Genomic DNA, 16,060 nt, shown 5'->3' with positions numbered 1-16,060 from the left:
TTTTGCATCCACTCAGTATTTAAAGTTCTACACTTATTATTACTTGCCCAGCATGTGATAAATCAGTATTACTGCAGATACTTTCTTGATTCTACTCATTAAGAAAAGTACATACATACTGTTAGTACCTTTTAAGACATACTCAGATAAATGTATATGACTATTATTTAATACCCTAAAATGTGAGAGGAATAAAGAACGTGAAGTTAGCCTACTTGGTTAAATGCCATACCTTCTCCCATTATTTTCCTTTTTTCTTTAATAGTGTTTTCATTGTTGTAGTGTTTAATGTGGGCGTGCATGTGCCATGGTGCTTATGTTGCAGTCAAGAGAACAACCTTGGGTGTCAAACCTTGCCTTCTACCTTGAGACAGGGTCTTTCGTTCATTTCGGGATTCATAAGACTAGTGAGCCTACAGCCTTCTGGGAATTGTTTTCACTTCCCATCTCTCCGTAGGGACAGGATGGAATTGCAGATGTGTGCGCCATGGTGGCCACCCTTTATGGTGGAATGGGAACCTGAACTCACTCAGTTCAGGCTTGAATGACAAACACTTTGCCAACTGAACTGTCTCCCCAGCCCCCTTCCTTTCTTCCTCCAAGCCCTCTCATACACATACCTTTTCTTCCTCTTTCAAATTCATGGTCCTTCCCCCCCCCCCCCAGTAATTATTACATAACTATATGCATGTGGACAATGTTACTTAAGTATGTTGTAAGTATATGTATGTACGCAATAACTAATAACCAGTTGTGAGTGTGCTCTACTCGGGTGTAGATGATTTCTTCCACTCTGCATTCTTTAGTTGCCTGTGTAGGATTGGGGCCTTGTAGGCTTTCCTGTCTATTTTTAGTATGTCTGTTATCTTTGTTCAGCTATGTTGCTGAGGGTTTATGGGCTTCTGACACTAAAACTTGTAAAAGATCGAATCTCACAGCACTCTCTTATCCTCTGGTTCTTGAAGTCCTTTAAGACCCCTCTTCCTTAGTGATCCCTGATACTTAGGTGCAGGAGTTATTTGTTGTGACTGGACTCCATGGCTCTATACTTTGATTATTATGGTTTTATGTAATGGTCTTTGGTACAAAGAGTTTTATTGATGAGGAGTGAGAGTTTAAGGATAAATATTTAAAATGTAGTTAGTAATTATACTGGTTTAACAATGTGGTGGTTGTAGATTCTTTTCAAGATCTATGATTTTACTAGTCTGGGTAGTTGGTTAGGTTTCCTGTACTAGGCATGATTTCTCTCTTCTTGAGGTCTTATGTCCAATTAGAGAACTATTGGTTACTTCCAAGGTATGAGTCCCACTGTTTTATTCTTGGGGTTATTGCACCATGCTAGTTGTAGCTGTGGTTCATAGGTGTCATAACTGAGTAGGACTGTTGTTTCCTTCTTTTGGAAGCTCGCCTGGTGTCTTCCAGTACCACGAAAGCTAGTCTACTCCAGCTCAGGGGACCCTTGGCCCTGTGTCTAAAGTATATGGTATCTTCAGGAATAGGTACTTGCACCTCTGGGAGGCAACCAATGACAGTAGCCATTTTGGGTCTCTTGGGCAACCTTGACTATTAGATGCTTTTATTTTTTGAGACAGTGTCTTACTATGTAGCCCTAGCCATCCTAGAACTCATACAGACCAGGCTGGCCTCAAAGGCAGAGATCATCTGTCTCTGCCTCCTGAATGCTAGTATGTAAGATGTGCATTACCATACATGGCCAGCTACATATCCTACTACATATTTCTAACTACATATCCTTTGTCTCATTTGCCTCCTGGTTCTTGTACGTGCAGATACAGGTTATCCTTCAACCCCTCACATTTAGAGGCCTCTCACCCACAATTCTGCTCACTACCTTCATACTGATCTGATTGTCAAGTGTATTTTCCGTCTTATTACTATAACTCATTATGCCCATAGCCTTGTTTGACTTTCTTCTGTGTTTCTCAAACTTGAGTTTGTGACCTACCCCCACCACCAGTCAGCCCCTTCCTTCCACCTCCCCTACTCACCCACGAGCACAGCAAGTACAGTCTGCTCAGCTTAACAGACAAGGGTTTTCAATTCATCTTTTAAGCTTTCTGGGTTGTCTGATAATGAGCCAAGTCAAACTAGTTGACTGTTGGAACTCTTAAGTCCTAACCATACAGACTTGCCACTAGCGAGCCACTGTTACTCCCCTTTCACTGTTTATCTTGGTAGCCTAAACATTTTTTTAAAAGTCTGTTATTTTAGACTTTTCCTGTTAAGTCCCTATTTTGAACATTTTCCATTTTGAGTGATTTCCTTGGCTCTTGTTTACTTCGGATAGATCAGAAAATAAGACAACCTACTGGCTTTATGGGAATTAGTCTTCCATTGTGGACTTGAGTGTCAGCTGAAGTCTGCTGTTTCTAGTTACTGTTCCCCTTGAAGGTCATTTGTATTTGTATGCATTAAGTACACTCTTCAGGTGGTAAGTTATACTACTCTTGATGAAGGCAAGTTTTGCTGTCCTGTTCCCACTGACATTTTAATTAACTTCCGTAGTTGGTAACCTACTTTTTCTTTAATGTCAGTCCTTTGACTCTGTGTTACCTCTGGCCAGTTCTGATCCCTCTGCCTAGGTTTGTAAATTTTCCACTCCATACATTTAACTTTCACCATGACTCTGCTTTAACTACCCTTTAAAAGGTTAACAGATACAAGAGCCAGTACTTTTCAGTTTTCCTTCTCTTTACTGTTTATCTTCTCAAACATTATTAGATCATTGATCTAATCATTGTCCCCTACCCCCACAATAGCTCATTGCCTTTTTTGTAGTTATCTCCTGCTTATCCTTAAATTTCATTTTCTAGCTAGTCCTTGGGCCTTCATTTACTCCAGAGCTCGAGACAGACCCATGGCCTCATACATGTTAGTTAAGTGCTCTCTCTATCACAGGACTAGATTTTTATGTTCCAAACTTAGCAGAAAACCACTATGAATATTTAGGTCATGGTGCTTCTTTCTAGTTACTTCTGAGAACATAGCTACTTTGCACATTTATGAAACATGATTTGTTATTTTTTTGAAACTATTCTGTTGAAGACTTAGTTTTAAAGACAACCATCTTAAACACATTTAGTATAAGAAAATGTCCCCCTATATAAGTTAGAGAAGTCTTAAAAGTGGATCAATGTGATAACTTTTAACTTTGACTTAGGTGTACTGCTATGACAATTTTTTTTTCACTTTTCTGTTTTAAGATCAAAGCCATTGGCCAAACAGAATTGAACGCAAGCAACCCTGAAGAAGTATTACAGCTGGCGGCACAGAGAAGGAAAAAGAAGTTTCTACAAGCAATGGCAAAACTTTACTTTTAAGCAGTTAATTTTTTTTAATTTTATTTTTTAAACAATGGGGTAAAAGTAAACAGTATTAAAAGATTAAGTTTATATAATACATATGTACAATTTAGTGGTGTTTTCTTTTTAGACCAAGACAAACTGAAACAAATTAGTTTATAAACAAAAATCTTACAAAAACTTCATATCTTAACAATAGTTTTTAATTTCTTCAAAGAGAGACAAGGTAATCTGGCAGTCTGGTACCACTTTTTTCTAATGACATTAACTTTTTTTTTAGGCCCAAATTTCCTTTTCAAAGGCTAACTTAAAATATTTAATGTATAAGTAGCTATTCTATATACAGCAAGTTTAAATAAATAAATTTCTAAGAGTCAGTATACATTTAATATTTTTCTGCCATAAGAAAATAGAAGTTTAGGTCATATGTTAAAGTCTTACCATGTCTACACAGTCCTCATCTCATAATATGGGGCTTAAAAATGGACCACCAGTTCTGCAAACATAAAGCGCCTTAGGGATATATCTTAGTGCAATAAAGTGACTTTGAAAAAGTGTTTAATTTTACCCAAATTGTGATACACAAAAAGATTATAAAGCAACATTTTATCAAGTAAAACCCCCTAGTAGAAGAAGCCAAAGCATTTATCTTGTTTATAATTTCTTTGGTTCTCCCATTTAGAGCACAGTTTAAACATTTGGTTCAATGCCTTACTGATTAAGAAATATTATGGCAAGGCAAACAAACTAGTTAAGAACAGATTGAACTTTACCATTCATAAAAATTCAAGTTTTATCATTGTTTGCTACAAACAGCTTTAGATAAATTAGTCACTTTATTACAAAACAATCTTTGTAATAAGCTAAATTTTATTTTCAAAAAACAAATTGCACCATTCAGGAGTATAGGAATTTAAGAATATAAAATCTAGATTCAAAGTTCCGTGTCAGCTAATGTATCCTTTAAGGTAGCACTAGTCTAGTCCATATTCCAATGATAAAATTCCTAGTTCATCAAAAGAAACACAGTAACACTGGATTTTAAAGAAACACAGTAACAAACAGAAACAATTGCTATAGCATAAATTGTTGTTGGCTTCCATCCACTATCCTTGGGAGTGAAGTCACCTTTGTAAACAAGTTCTCTTTTATAGGAAATATTTCTTTAGTGCCAATTTTTTGAAGTTTTTGTTTTTTTCTTTTGTAGTGCCAGGGAATGAACCCAGGATTCTGTGCATCCTAGGCATTTAGTGCCAAATTGACATAGTTTTTAAATAAAAGAATGGCAGTGTAACTCCTTAGACAAGGACAGTCACAGCACTACTTTCCTGTAAAACTCATTTATATGAAACTATCCATTATTTGTTCAATTCCAACTTGTTAACTTCAGTGTTTTACTGGTGGTTTTTCCGTACTCTTCGGTGGTGTCATAATGCCTCCATTACACACTGGTGACAGCTGCCCTCCTTTTCTGAAGATATTCACATAGTTTACTTCATTCTGTACATGTGAAGGAAGTATTCAGTAATTAACAGTTAAGATAAAACAAGTATGCAGTAAAACCAGACTTCTATTTGTTTCTATCCAAGCTTAATTTAAGAGCTCTATCTTGGGTGGGTGGTGGTGGTACACACTTGGGAAGCAGAAGTTCTGTGTCAGCTCATGTATCCTTTAAGGTAGCACTAGTCTAGTCCATATTCCAATGATAAAATTCCTAGTTAATCAAAAGAAACACAGTAACACTGGATTTTAAAGAAACACAGTAACAAACAGAAACAATTGCTATAGCATAAATTGTTGTTGGCTTCCATCCACTATCCTTGGGAGTTAGAGATTAGCCTGGTTTATATAGCTATTCCAGTAAAATCCTTTCTCAAAAGAACAAAACTTCCTAATTTCTTATCTGGGCTGCTGGTCTTGATTTTTAAAGCTGCTTAATAGTAATATTTTTCTTATTCAGTCTTACGATGTGGCCCAGGCCAGTCTTGAACTTAAGATCCTCCTGCCTAGGCTTCCCTAGTGCTAGTTAGTGTGCATCCTAGGCCCGTATCACCAAGTATGCCTTAATTATCTCCTTAATGTTTTAAATCAGGATGATCACTACGTTCCCCTTTATCATCTTATATAACTGTCTAAGTAGTAATGTACAGTAGTTTCAAACCTTAGATAAACTTTGCTAACTTCAGTTCCATTAGTTTCAGGACTTAACTAAATAGCAAGATTTTAAAAAACAGTGAAATATAGAGCAAACAACCTCCTCCGTCCCAAGCACATAAAACAAAAAACCTTACCAGCAAAGCCAAATAATTTGTGTGTGTCTGGATATTGTGTCTGTCTTCCATGGCTATCTTCTTAAAAGTCTTCAGCTTTACTGGACTTACACTTTTTACAACACTGACAAAAGGCACCATCCAGTCTACACATTCCGAGATGTCATCCCACTCCAAACCTAGATTTAAAAAGTTAATAACATGTTAAACAAACTGTTTCTTACATGATATTAAAGCTGCAAACAATTGATAGTTTTCTCAAGGCTCAATCTGCAGCCCAGGGTGGCTTCCCTCCTGGCTCACAGCCTCCCGGTGCTGGGGTTATAGGCTTATGCTGCTGCTCATCTGACTCTCTTGAGGGTAGATGCTAAAGATTTATAATTATGTGAATGTGTATATACGTACACAAGTGCCCAGAGATCAGGTGAGTGAGTTAGATGTTCTGGGGCTAGAATTAGATGTGAGGGCTAGGAACCACATCTGGGTCTTCTCCAAGAGCAGTATGTGCTCTCAACCACTGATCTATCTTTCCAGACCTACGTCTAAGCTTTTAAACCAGTGCCTATTCATACAAAATAGAATTGTGGTATTTGCTTCAAATAGATTTAATTTCCACTTGACTGTGTGTGTGTGTGTGTGGAAATACACTAAGGATCAAATACACTAGGATCACTTCTAGAAAATAAAACTAAATTGTTTTATTTTGTGTTTGGTAAGGTGTTAAAGTTTCTGTAGTGTTGTGAACAGGTACAAAGTCAACAAACAAAATAGTCTTTTACCTGAAGCTTTCTTAACCACTTCAATGGAGGTAAAATGGCATAAGGCAGCGGCCGCCAGAATTCTGTATTGAAATTCTAAAGAGTCGATGGCTAAAATGCACAGATCTAAAAGCTGACAAGGAAAAAGCACAAGTAATTTAAGGGAAACATAAATATGTCCCTATTTTATATATAAAACTCTAAATAAGCTATCACCCAGTCTCAGAATTGCAGGGAAGGGAGTAAAAACAACAGGATTGTAGGTACCCAGTGATAACTGTTAGAAGGGTGAGCACTTCACCTAGATTGGAAAAGCTAGCGAAGGCTTCTAAATTAGGTTAACAGGCTGGGCTGGAATATTGGTGGGTAGAGAATGTTTGAAATAGAACATTGCCAAAGGTAACATTTCTTATCAAGTCCACTGTGGGATTTTAAATCAGTAAAGTTACACTTTTAAAAGGTTGCAGTAAACAGGACAGACTGGAATGCAACATTCTTAGCAATTAGATAGGTAAGTGGTATTATCTCGGTAATGCAGAAACTGGAAAAGTGTCAGTTACACGGCCAAATTTCAGAGCATTAAGCTGATTTCCTGGTCACTGAATGAAATGTAGTATTGTACTCACACATCAGGCAAGAAGGTGGTAGAAACTGGAGGAGTTGCAAGTAAAATACTACCACAGATTATTATCTGGGTGTTTTGGAATATTGAAGTATTTACAAGTATATGAGATCTCTTGTTCTGGAACTCATGTTCAGAACTCAATTTACTTGCAGGCCATATATATATATACTCAATTTTATAGAATATTTTTATAATGTGCCTGTTCTTCGTGACTGTCACTGAAGTCAAGTATGGAATTTTTCACAACCAAAAATTCCAGTTTGCAGGGCTGGAGAGATAGCTCAGCGGTTAAGAGTTCAATTCCCAGCAACCATATGGTGGCTCACAACCATCTGTAATGGGATCTAATGCCCTCTTCTGGGGTGTCTGAAGAGAGTAACAGTGTACTCTTAAAAAATCCAATTTTGGAACATTTTGAAAATTTTGGAATAGGGATATTAAAAATTATATACTAGAAATATCCCAGAACTTTGTTGACTTACAGATTTAAAACACAAACTCTAATCCAAATGACTAGATACTCAACACCAAATGTCAATTTTACATCCTACATAGAATAAAATCCTCAACCTCTTTAGTTACTGTTAGAATATGCTGGTGTAGGAAAATCTGATCGTAATTAAAGAACAGCAGGCCAGGCATAAAGGTATATGCCACCTTTAATCCCAGAATTTGGCCAGCCAGAACAAAGTTTCAGGACAGCCAAGGCTATGCAGAGAAATCCTGTCTTGAAAAACAAAATAAAAAGCACAAAGACAACTCATTGAAAATATAAATTTTCCCCATTTTACATAAAAAAGATTTTATTTTAATCCCCCAAAAATAGGTTTTCTTTTCTAGAATTATTAAGCAATGTAAATACTTGAAACAGAATTTTATGGATCAAATGTTTTCTTGTTGACTAAGATTTATCTCAGTATGCCATTTTGTTATGTAGTTCATGACTTATATGTTCAGTATAACAGGGTCAATACCTGGGCTATCTGGATGAACATCTCCTGAGAATACTGAGGTAGAAGAACCTTAGGAACATCTTTAACAGCATCAACTTGGAGAAAAAGATTCAACCAGGAGATGACTGTTACCGGACAAAGTTCCCATTTTAAAGCCTGTCAATGAAAATTTAAAATGCCATTAGTTATGACAAATAATGTTTGTATGTATATCTGTACACATAACACACACACAAACCTCATATTATATATATAGTAGAGTTTAGAGGTTAAGTAAACTTCCCTATCAACCATTAACCAATATCAGTATTTTTACATCAAACTTCTAGAATTATAGGCCCAGATTAAAACCTCAATTTTAGTTCTTAAAATTTTGTTCAGGGCTGGAGAGATGGCTCAGAAGGTAAGAACACCGACTACTCTTCCGAAGGTCATAAGTTCAAATCCCAGTACCCACATGGTGGCTCACAACTATCCATAAAGAGATTTGAAGCACTCTTCTGGTGTCTGAAGACAGCTACAGTGTACTTAGTACTTAGTGTAATTTATTACATAGTAATAAATTAATCTTAAAAAAATTTTTTTTGTTCAAAATTATATTTAATTTGGGGATAGGCATATGATATGACTAGTATATGGAGGTTAAAGAGAACTTTTTACATCATGTGGGTTCCCCCATGAATCAAACCGTCAATGCCTGCCAGGTAGTAAGTCCCTTTAGCCCTTAAGTTTGGCTTTTTCTTATATCCAAGGTTCATTCATAATTACTATATTACAAAATTGCAACTGATAAAGGACATTATCATTACCTTTAATATATTGAGTTCCATCTTTAAGATATCTACTTCACTGCAAGCACCATCAGTGACATAAGCAAACTCTTGGAGTTTGGGAGCGTAGATTTCCTTTAATTCAAAAAAATTTTTTATTAAGCACAATTTAAATAAAAACAAAGAATTATATATAGGCTAAATATATGTAGGCTTCAGTTTTAAGGACAGCTTCACAAAGTGATTATAAATCACAACTGCATTAAGATTTTTTGGTATGTAATTATCTGTTACATACTGTACTCATTTTCAAGGTTTATTTTTCTGGAGCTGACCTTGTATTTCAATATATATATATATGATTTGTTTTTTTTTTCGACAGGGTTTCTCTGTATAGCCCTGGCTGTCCTGGAACTCACTCTGTAGACCAAGTTGGCCTCCAACTCAAAAATCCGCCTGCCTCTGCCTCCCAGAGTGCTGGGATTATAGGCGTGTGCCACCACTGTCTGGCTTTGTATTTCCGTCTGGCTTTGTATTTCAATCTTTATCTGTTATTTCAATTAAGAAATAGTAACCTTTTTTTGGCGGTCAGACTAAAACAAGACACTCAACAAATAGGGTCTTGGACTAGGGATGTGGTTCCTTTAGTTGAGTGCTTATCTAATGCGTAGGAAACACTGCACATAAGCCTGTAATCCTATCACTTGGTAGGGGGAGCCAGGAACATCAAGGTCATCTTCCAGCTGTAGAGTGAATTTGAAGACAGTTTGGGCCACTCAGAACATCTCCAAATAACACAAAGTCTAGACATTGAACACATTATCCTAGTACAGTTATTAAAAGTATATTTATTTAACAATACTGGGCTTATGCTTACTGTTGTAGCACCTATACTTTAAGAAACAAAAGAAGGCCAGGTGTGGTATCACGTTTTAATCCCAGCACTCAAGAGGTAGAAGCAGGCAGATCTGTGAATTTGACAGCAACCTGGCCTAGGTAGTAAGTTCCAGGCTAGCCATGGCTAAATTATGATACCTGGTCTCAAAAGTGCTTGCCCCTGAGCTCAATCCGAAGTATAAGCAGGGGGAAGGAAAAGAAGAGTGTGTTTTGGCTGGTGGCAAATTTGTCTTTAAAAAGTTTTGAGAATTTGAAATAATCAGAGGGTTAGGAGAAAAGCCTGGCATGTGGAAGCAAACTAAAGACTTTGATATATAAAGATCTCAAACAGTAGTACAGGCTAACTCTAAAAACTGACATGCCATATGTTGTAGAATTTGAAGAGAACATAAAACTCAGCAGATAGACTTGGAAGGAAAAAATACATACTTTGGGATATTAATGTGCTCAATCCCTCAAAATGATACCAGTTGCAAAGAGCATTGGAAACAGCCAACAGTGTATTTAAAAGTAACAGAAGGTAATTACATATTTTTGCAAGTTTAAGGCAATTAAGTTTTCTTTTTAACAGGACACCAACATTAGACAGGAAGATATTAGGCTGGATAGATCATTTTCTTACTCAGCATAATATTTCTTCCATTTGATTGTTTAGTTTCTAAAGATTATTCTTCTGAGCTCAGGTGCTGTATCACTATGTAACAACATTGACCTATGATAACTTCTTACATCCCCACTATAAAGAATAAGACAAATTATTTTCCATAAAGATTTAGTTCAGAAAATGACAGAATACTGAGATTAATGCATTTATCTAAAAACTAACTTTACAGTAAATATATCTGGATGAAATTTAAGAACTCACCTCAAGTTTGGAAGCAATGAACAATGAGGTAATCCCAATGAGTTGAAGCATATTTTTATTTACATCCTTTTGTGTCAACATAAATCTGTCAAAAAAGTCTTGCGCAAGGTAAAATGTCTCTCTATGAAGAGTGTATACTTCGCAGACCTGAAAGAATCAAATATTCAATATTATTTCCAGAATTTATCCAAAATAGTCAGTGATATTCACTATACCAAATTACAAGTCACTTTGAGACTAAATTTTGTTTTTCAGGATGCCATTAACACAAGGGAGGGAATAACATACTGATAGATAGGGTGAGCTTGCAGCTTTTCCATAAGTTATTATTTTTCATATTTTATTGCAGGCTAATTTAGTAACAATGGTGATAAGATCTTTCCGTGGTTTTGGCTTAGTAGGAATTGCCCTCTCATTTCACTATTGTTGCTAATAAATACTGCCATTCTCACACTTCAAGCAAAGTTTAATTTTCAGTGTTGCTTCATGAAATGGGTTGCCATTATCTACCTTTTTGAAAATGAGAAGAAGCATTTTAAAGAACTATTCTGTTCCTGTCTTATACTATTTTAAAGTCAGGAATGTGATGCCTGGAGAATGACTCAGTAGCAAATAACTTGCTTGTACTGGTTCCTAGTAGCTGCATACACCCCACCTGCCCCTTATTGAGGCAATATCATTGTACCCCGCCCTAGTTTGCTTGCAATCTGTAAATCTTCTTTCCTCAATCTCACATCTCCCATCAGGCTACAGAGCAGATAATCCAGAATTGGAAGAAAATCAGTTTAACATCAAGTAATTTACAGTACTACAAATAAGAAATGCTTGCATTTTAGGATTACTGATATTCTTTTAAACCAATGGTATATTTTTCTGTTTTGAGGCAAGATTTCACTATGTAATCCATCTGACCTGGAACTTGCTATTAGGCCAAGTTGGCCTTAACCTCCCAGTCTTCCTGCCGCAGCCTTTGTGGATTACAGGGCTATCCTACCATCCACACCCAGGAGCACAATGTATTTCTATAAGCAACAGGAGCACATTATAAAGGAAGCTAACTAGGATGTAAAGGGCTTAAGGTAACCAAAATTCAAGGCAGAAAGAGGATGTGTGTGTGGGCGGGGGAGGCTTCAAAGCCTAAACTGTCCCTTTGTATGTCTGCACACAAAACCTGGTCAACTAGACATTCCATTCACCTTGAGCGCCTTAACTAGAAACAAACTTGACAGATAACTGGAAGTTCTGATTCTGGTTTGGGTTGTACTGAAGATGTGTCCTTAGGACTTTACTCTGCTTTGGTACTGAGTACACACTACCAACTCCTGATTTTATTCTTAGAAAAGGTAGCTGATCTCAGATCTAGCATATAAGGTCCTGGTTCAATCCCCAGCACTACAAGGAAAAAAATATCAAGTCAATATTCTACTTTAGGTGTTACAAACTACACCGTGGGCAACACACTCTGAAGTCTCATGGAAGGCACATACTCATATAAATATTTTTTTCATAGATGCAAAAGAAACTTCTACTTTTTAGAACATACCTCTAAAAGCCAGTCTAAAAGTATTGACCTCATCTGTGGTTCCAGGTCAGAATGCAGAACTTCAAAGTGTTTGTCATGCACATATCTGTTTTCCTTTTGTAACATGTTTTGCCAAACCTCCTGTGAGCATGCCCAGCTACATGGGGAGGAAACACATAATTTATACTCGTGACCTATACAAATTCTGTTTACAATAGCATAAATACAAGTTTCAAATATCCAACTGGAACTTGCAATTACAAATGGAAAGAAGTAGCTCTTGGGTTTCCACCTTATTGGTAAAGCTCAGGAATGCTACATTATCCTACTTTTTTATAAGTTATAAAAGTTATGGTTTAAGATCAAATTGTCTTTTTGAGACAAGGTTTCTCTGTGTAACAGTCCTGGCTATCCTGGAAGCCTGTAGACCAGGCTGCCCTTGAACTCAGAGATCTACCTGTTTCTGCCTCATGAGTGCTAAGCATGCATCATAACTCTTGCAGCAAGATAACTCTTATTAGCAAAACCAGAAAAATAAATATATGTATATGTAAAAATAAGTATATGATCACCGTGATAATTAAGTTCCAACACTTGATAGTTAAACTGACTCCATTAATTTGCTTATTCAAGTTACATGTCAATTACTACATAAATATTTTCTATAAGCTGTACTTCTTAGTCATATCATAACTGATAATAAACATGGTAAGGAGTAAGGAGGGTTGTCAATTGCAACTGCTGTTCATTTTAAAATGTCCTCATTTTAAGTAAACAAATTATTAAAGCTACATTTTAAAAAGTTCTGCTCTGTCTGGAAGCACTTCCCAAGCAAGTGAAGTAAAACCCAAGTTTGGGTTTTAAATGTATTTCTTGCTATCATTTGCAAATATTGACTCATGTAGAATGATCCATGGTTCTCAGTAAGGGAAGTAATAAACAAAACAAGTTTCCCTATTTTATTATATTAAAGTCAAAGGAAAATACATGGCATTATTTTAATTCTACCACTTTAACATTTGGTATAGTTACTGGAATTTTTACCTTAAATCTGGTAGAGGTGAGGGATTAATAAAAAGATTTTTAAATCTGTAATTTGTAAATCTAGAGAAGTCACTTGTTCCTATTTCTTTATGGGGTGTTTCAATGATAATGCAAGGGCTGATTCCTCCAGACAGTACAGGTGGCCAACAATTCTGTACAGGAAGAGAAAAAAACCTATTAGTGCATTAAGAAACCTTGGTTTTTGTTCTGCATCTTTGAATGATAGCCAATTTGATGTTCGTACTTTGTTTTTAAAGCCATGTAATTCATATTAGTCTTCATAAGTTAGATAATGAAGCCTGGTAATACAATCCTTAATGTACTGAAATAGTAACGAATGCATTTGTAATAATAAGTAAAATAACTTTAAGAGTAGTTGTTCTCTGAATCTAGAAATTTTAACAAGAATACTTTTTTTAAAAAGCTTTCTTTAAAGTATTTTCAATACTTGAATGCAAAAACATCAAAAAAAATGTAGTCAAGGGGTCACTTCGAGGATCTTTTTGAGGAATTAGCCTCTCCGAGCAAGCACACAGGAAGGGATACCAAAGCCTGGTGCCCAGCTGACAGTGACCTCACACCTCATGCCCACTCAGTAGCTAGGGGTCCTCCTGCACTGTGTCAGAAAGTGAACAAAGAGCACCCCAGCCAGCTCCAGGGGGAGGGGCTGCCAGCTCCAGGGGGAGGGGCTTACAGAAGGGAGCCAGCTGCTTCTAGGCTAACTACATATGTGCACCTCCCTCAGGTTCACCTCTATGATCATCAGAATCTTCCTACTGTCAGGCAAGAACACGTATACTTCCCAGCCCACCCGGTCCCGTTCTGCATTACCCTAATCTCATACTGGTGCTTCTTGGTGATCTCCTCTTTTCTTTTTTTGACATCCTGGAGAATAGAAAAAAACATGTAAACTAAGGTCTCAGCAAGGAGGAGTTTTGCCTTTCTCCCTTTTTCCTTAAATCACCTGTGCTGTTTTTCTCTTCTTGGCCTGAATTATCTGTGCTTCTTGGGGAGAGTCTGGCTGGTTGGGCTGGGCATGCTGCTGCTTAGCTTGTAAACGGCTACTGTGATGAGTTTCAGAAAGGAAGTTTAATTAGTAAGTCATATATTTCAAAAGCAGCAGCTAATTTTGAAACATGTCTCCAAGATTAACACTGTTACCTGCGTCTTGACATTCTCTTCTTTGAGGACTATGAAACCTCTAAATGGGGAGAAGAAAAACAAGATCAAGAACACAGTCATCCATAATCTTCACGTTCCAATTAAAACTGACCCAGAAATTACCAGCTAGCGTTACCAGAAGGTGGCCTGAACCTTTAAAAAAAAATACTGCACTATCTTCCGAAATACACTAGTTCCCTCGGTATTTCACACGCATGCGTTCATTTCCTTAGCTGCACACGGGAACGCGAGCGCGTTAAGGAATCTGCAGTGCCCCGGCGCCCGCGGACGGTCTCTGGGCCATCCACGAACTCCCCGGGACAGCCGGGGGGGAGGCTCGCCCTGGACTCGGGCGCCAGGCGCCGGACGAGCCTCCAAGAGCGGGCGCTGGAGAAGCCGGTTCCGCGCCAATTTGGAGAGCGGCTGTGGCGGGGAAGCAGGGGGTGGAGGGAACCTTCTGGTGTCACGTCCTCCAGCCTCCTTTCCCTCCTTCCCAGCCCCACCCGGCGGGCAGTGTCGCTTGCAGGGGTGATGGGACCTCAATCCCAGAAGAGCAGAAGGGGGAGGGGGTAAAGGAGAAATTGTGCTTAAGAATCTCTCCACACTGATCCACACCTCAATCCCCTCGCGCGGGAGACCTCCCCAAAATGAGGATGGACAGAGAAGCTCGCAGGGAAGCTTGCCCGTGGCCTCTCATTGGGGGATACACTCCATCCCCTGCCTCTCCTTCGCCTCCTGACAAGAATCCTGACAGGGACCGACCTAGGGAACCCCTAAGAAGAAGTCCAACTTCTTGTCTCCACCCCACCCCCACCTTCCCTCTCCCATGGCTCCCGCCAGACGCGGTCCCCTTCGCTCCCGCACACCCCGGTCCCCAATACCTCCTCACCGCCAGACCCTCCACAGCTCGGCTCAGCTGGCGCCGGCGCCAACTCAATATATAGGCCTGGCCCGGACCGCCCCGCACGCATGCGCCGCAGACTGACACCTCGGACGGCGCCTTCCCCTCCCCCGCCCGCGCCCGCCCAGCTCGCCCGCGCGCGCCGCGCCCTGCCCTCAGTGCGCGCGGGCGCCGAGTGGCCGTCCGGCTGCCCTCCCGGGCCGTGCTCCCCCGCCCCTCTCGGCGCTTCACCTGCGCGCGCCGCGGCGGCCGCCTCCTGGAGGCTCCTCCCCCATGTTGGTTGCCCACCGCGGACTCCCGCACGCCTTCCAGTTCCCGCTCATTTCCCCCCCCCCCCCGCCACGATAGCTCTTGGGTCTCGGGGTGTCGGGCTGCGGTGCGGCCCCGCATTTTGGGAGAGACGACGCGGTCCCGCCCAGGCCTTGGGAGGAGTAAGGGGGGCACCCAAGTCTTCCCAGAGGCTCCAGGAGCGGGAGCCTGAGGACCCGCCCCTCCGGGAGGAGCCGGCCAATGGCAGGAAAGGACGGCGGCACAACGTGGAGAGGCCGCAGAATGTAAACACGCCGGAGCGCGCCGCCAGCCACGTGCGGAGCAGGAGCCTTCCGCCGCGCGACGAGCGAGCGAGCGAGCGAGCGGGCGGGCGAGCGGCCGCGCACAGGAAGGCGCCTCAGCCCCCGGACGAGGTACGTGCGCACCCTGTCCTCGCACCCCGCCGAGCGGCCACTCCGCTCTCCCCTACGGCTCCCTCACAGCGCCCGCGCGCGGGAAGATCCTGCGCCGCGCGCAGCCTTTCCCGTCGGGCACCCGTTCCGGGCGCTCACCAGGTCTCGGGACCCAAGCGGGAGCTCTCCCAGTCCGCGGGGTCTCCGGGGACCTGGCCGGAGGGCAGGACGGTGGGCACCACGTGCGCGCCCCGGCCCGGGCCGAGGCCGCGCGCCCCGCCCCGCCCCGCCCTGCCCCGCCGCCAG

At 40.2% G+C, this 16,060-nt stretch overlaps 2 protein-coding genes across 4 annotated transcripts in view; one reads left to right on the top strand and one right to left on the bottom strand.

Annotated features, from left to right (window-relative positions):
- Ints8 (integrator complex subunit 8) overlaps window positions 1–3,423 on the top strand; it is a 52,020-nt gene extending 48,597 nt beyond the window's left edge. The window contains exon 27 of the mRNA XM_052176067.1: window positions 3,228–3,423. Within this exon, the coding sequence (XP_052032027.1) occupies window positions 3,228–3,344 (117 nt within the window). The 3' untranslated portion in view covers window positions 3,345–3,423. The remainder of the gene's footprint in view (window positions 1–3,227) is intronic.
- Ccne2 (cyclin E2) lies at window positions 3,391–15,168 on the bottom strand. 3 transcript variants are annotated; one of them, XM_052176068.1, is made up of 12 exons: window positions 15,073–15,168; window positions 14,192–14,231; window positions 13,995–14,094; window positions 13,862–13,915; window positions 13,031–13,182; window positions 12,008–12,143; window positions 10,465–10,611; window positions 8,742–8,837; window positions 7,954–8,088; window positions 6,376–6,487; window positions 5,618–5,775; window positions 3,391–4,826 (listed from the first exon to the last, which is right to left on the bottom strand). In XM_052176068.1, the coding sequence occupies exons 2-12, from the start codon at window positions 14,203–14,205 to the stop codon at window positions 4,713–4,715; spliced, it is 1,218 nt and encodes a 405-aa protein (XP_052032028.1). In that variant the 5' UTR covers window positions 14,206–14,231; window positions 15,073–15,168; the 3' UTR covers window positions 3,391–4,712. The 3 variants fall into 3 exon arrangements, with proteins under 3 accessions (XP_052032028.1, XP_052032030.1, XP_052032029.1); XM_052176070.1 differs by having other exon boundaries at window positions 13,995–14,091; XM_052176069.1 differs by having other exon boundaries at window positions 15,081–15,118.
- Between the last annotated feature and the right edge of the window lie 892 nt (window positions 15,169–16,060).

This window comes from Apodemus sylvaticus, chromosome 3, assembly GCF_947179515.1.
Source record: "Apodemus sylvaticus chromosome 3, mApoSyl1.1, whole genome shotgun sequence".
In the NCBI taxonomy this organism is placed as follows: Eukaryota; Metazoa; Chordata; class Mammalia; order Rodentia; family Muridae; genus Apodemus; species Apodemus sylvaticus.
Note: the sequence above shows the minus strand (reverse complement) of the source record. Positions and strands in the feature narration are given on the sequence as shown.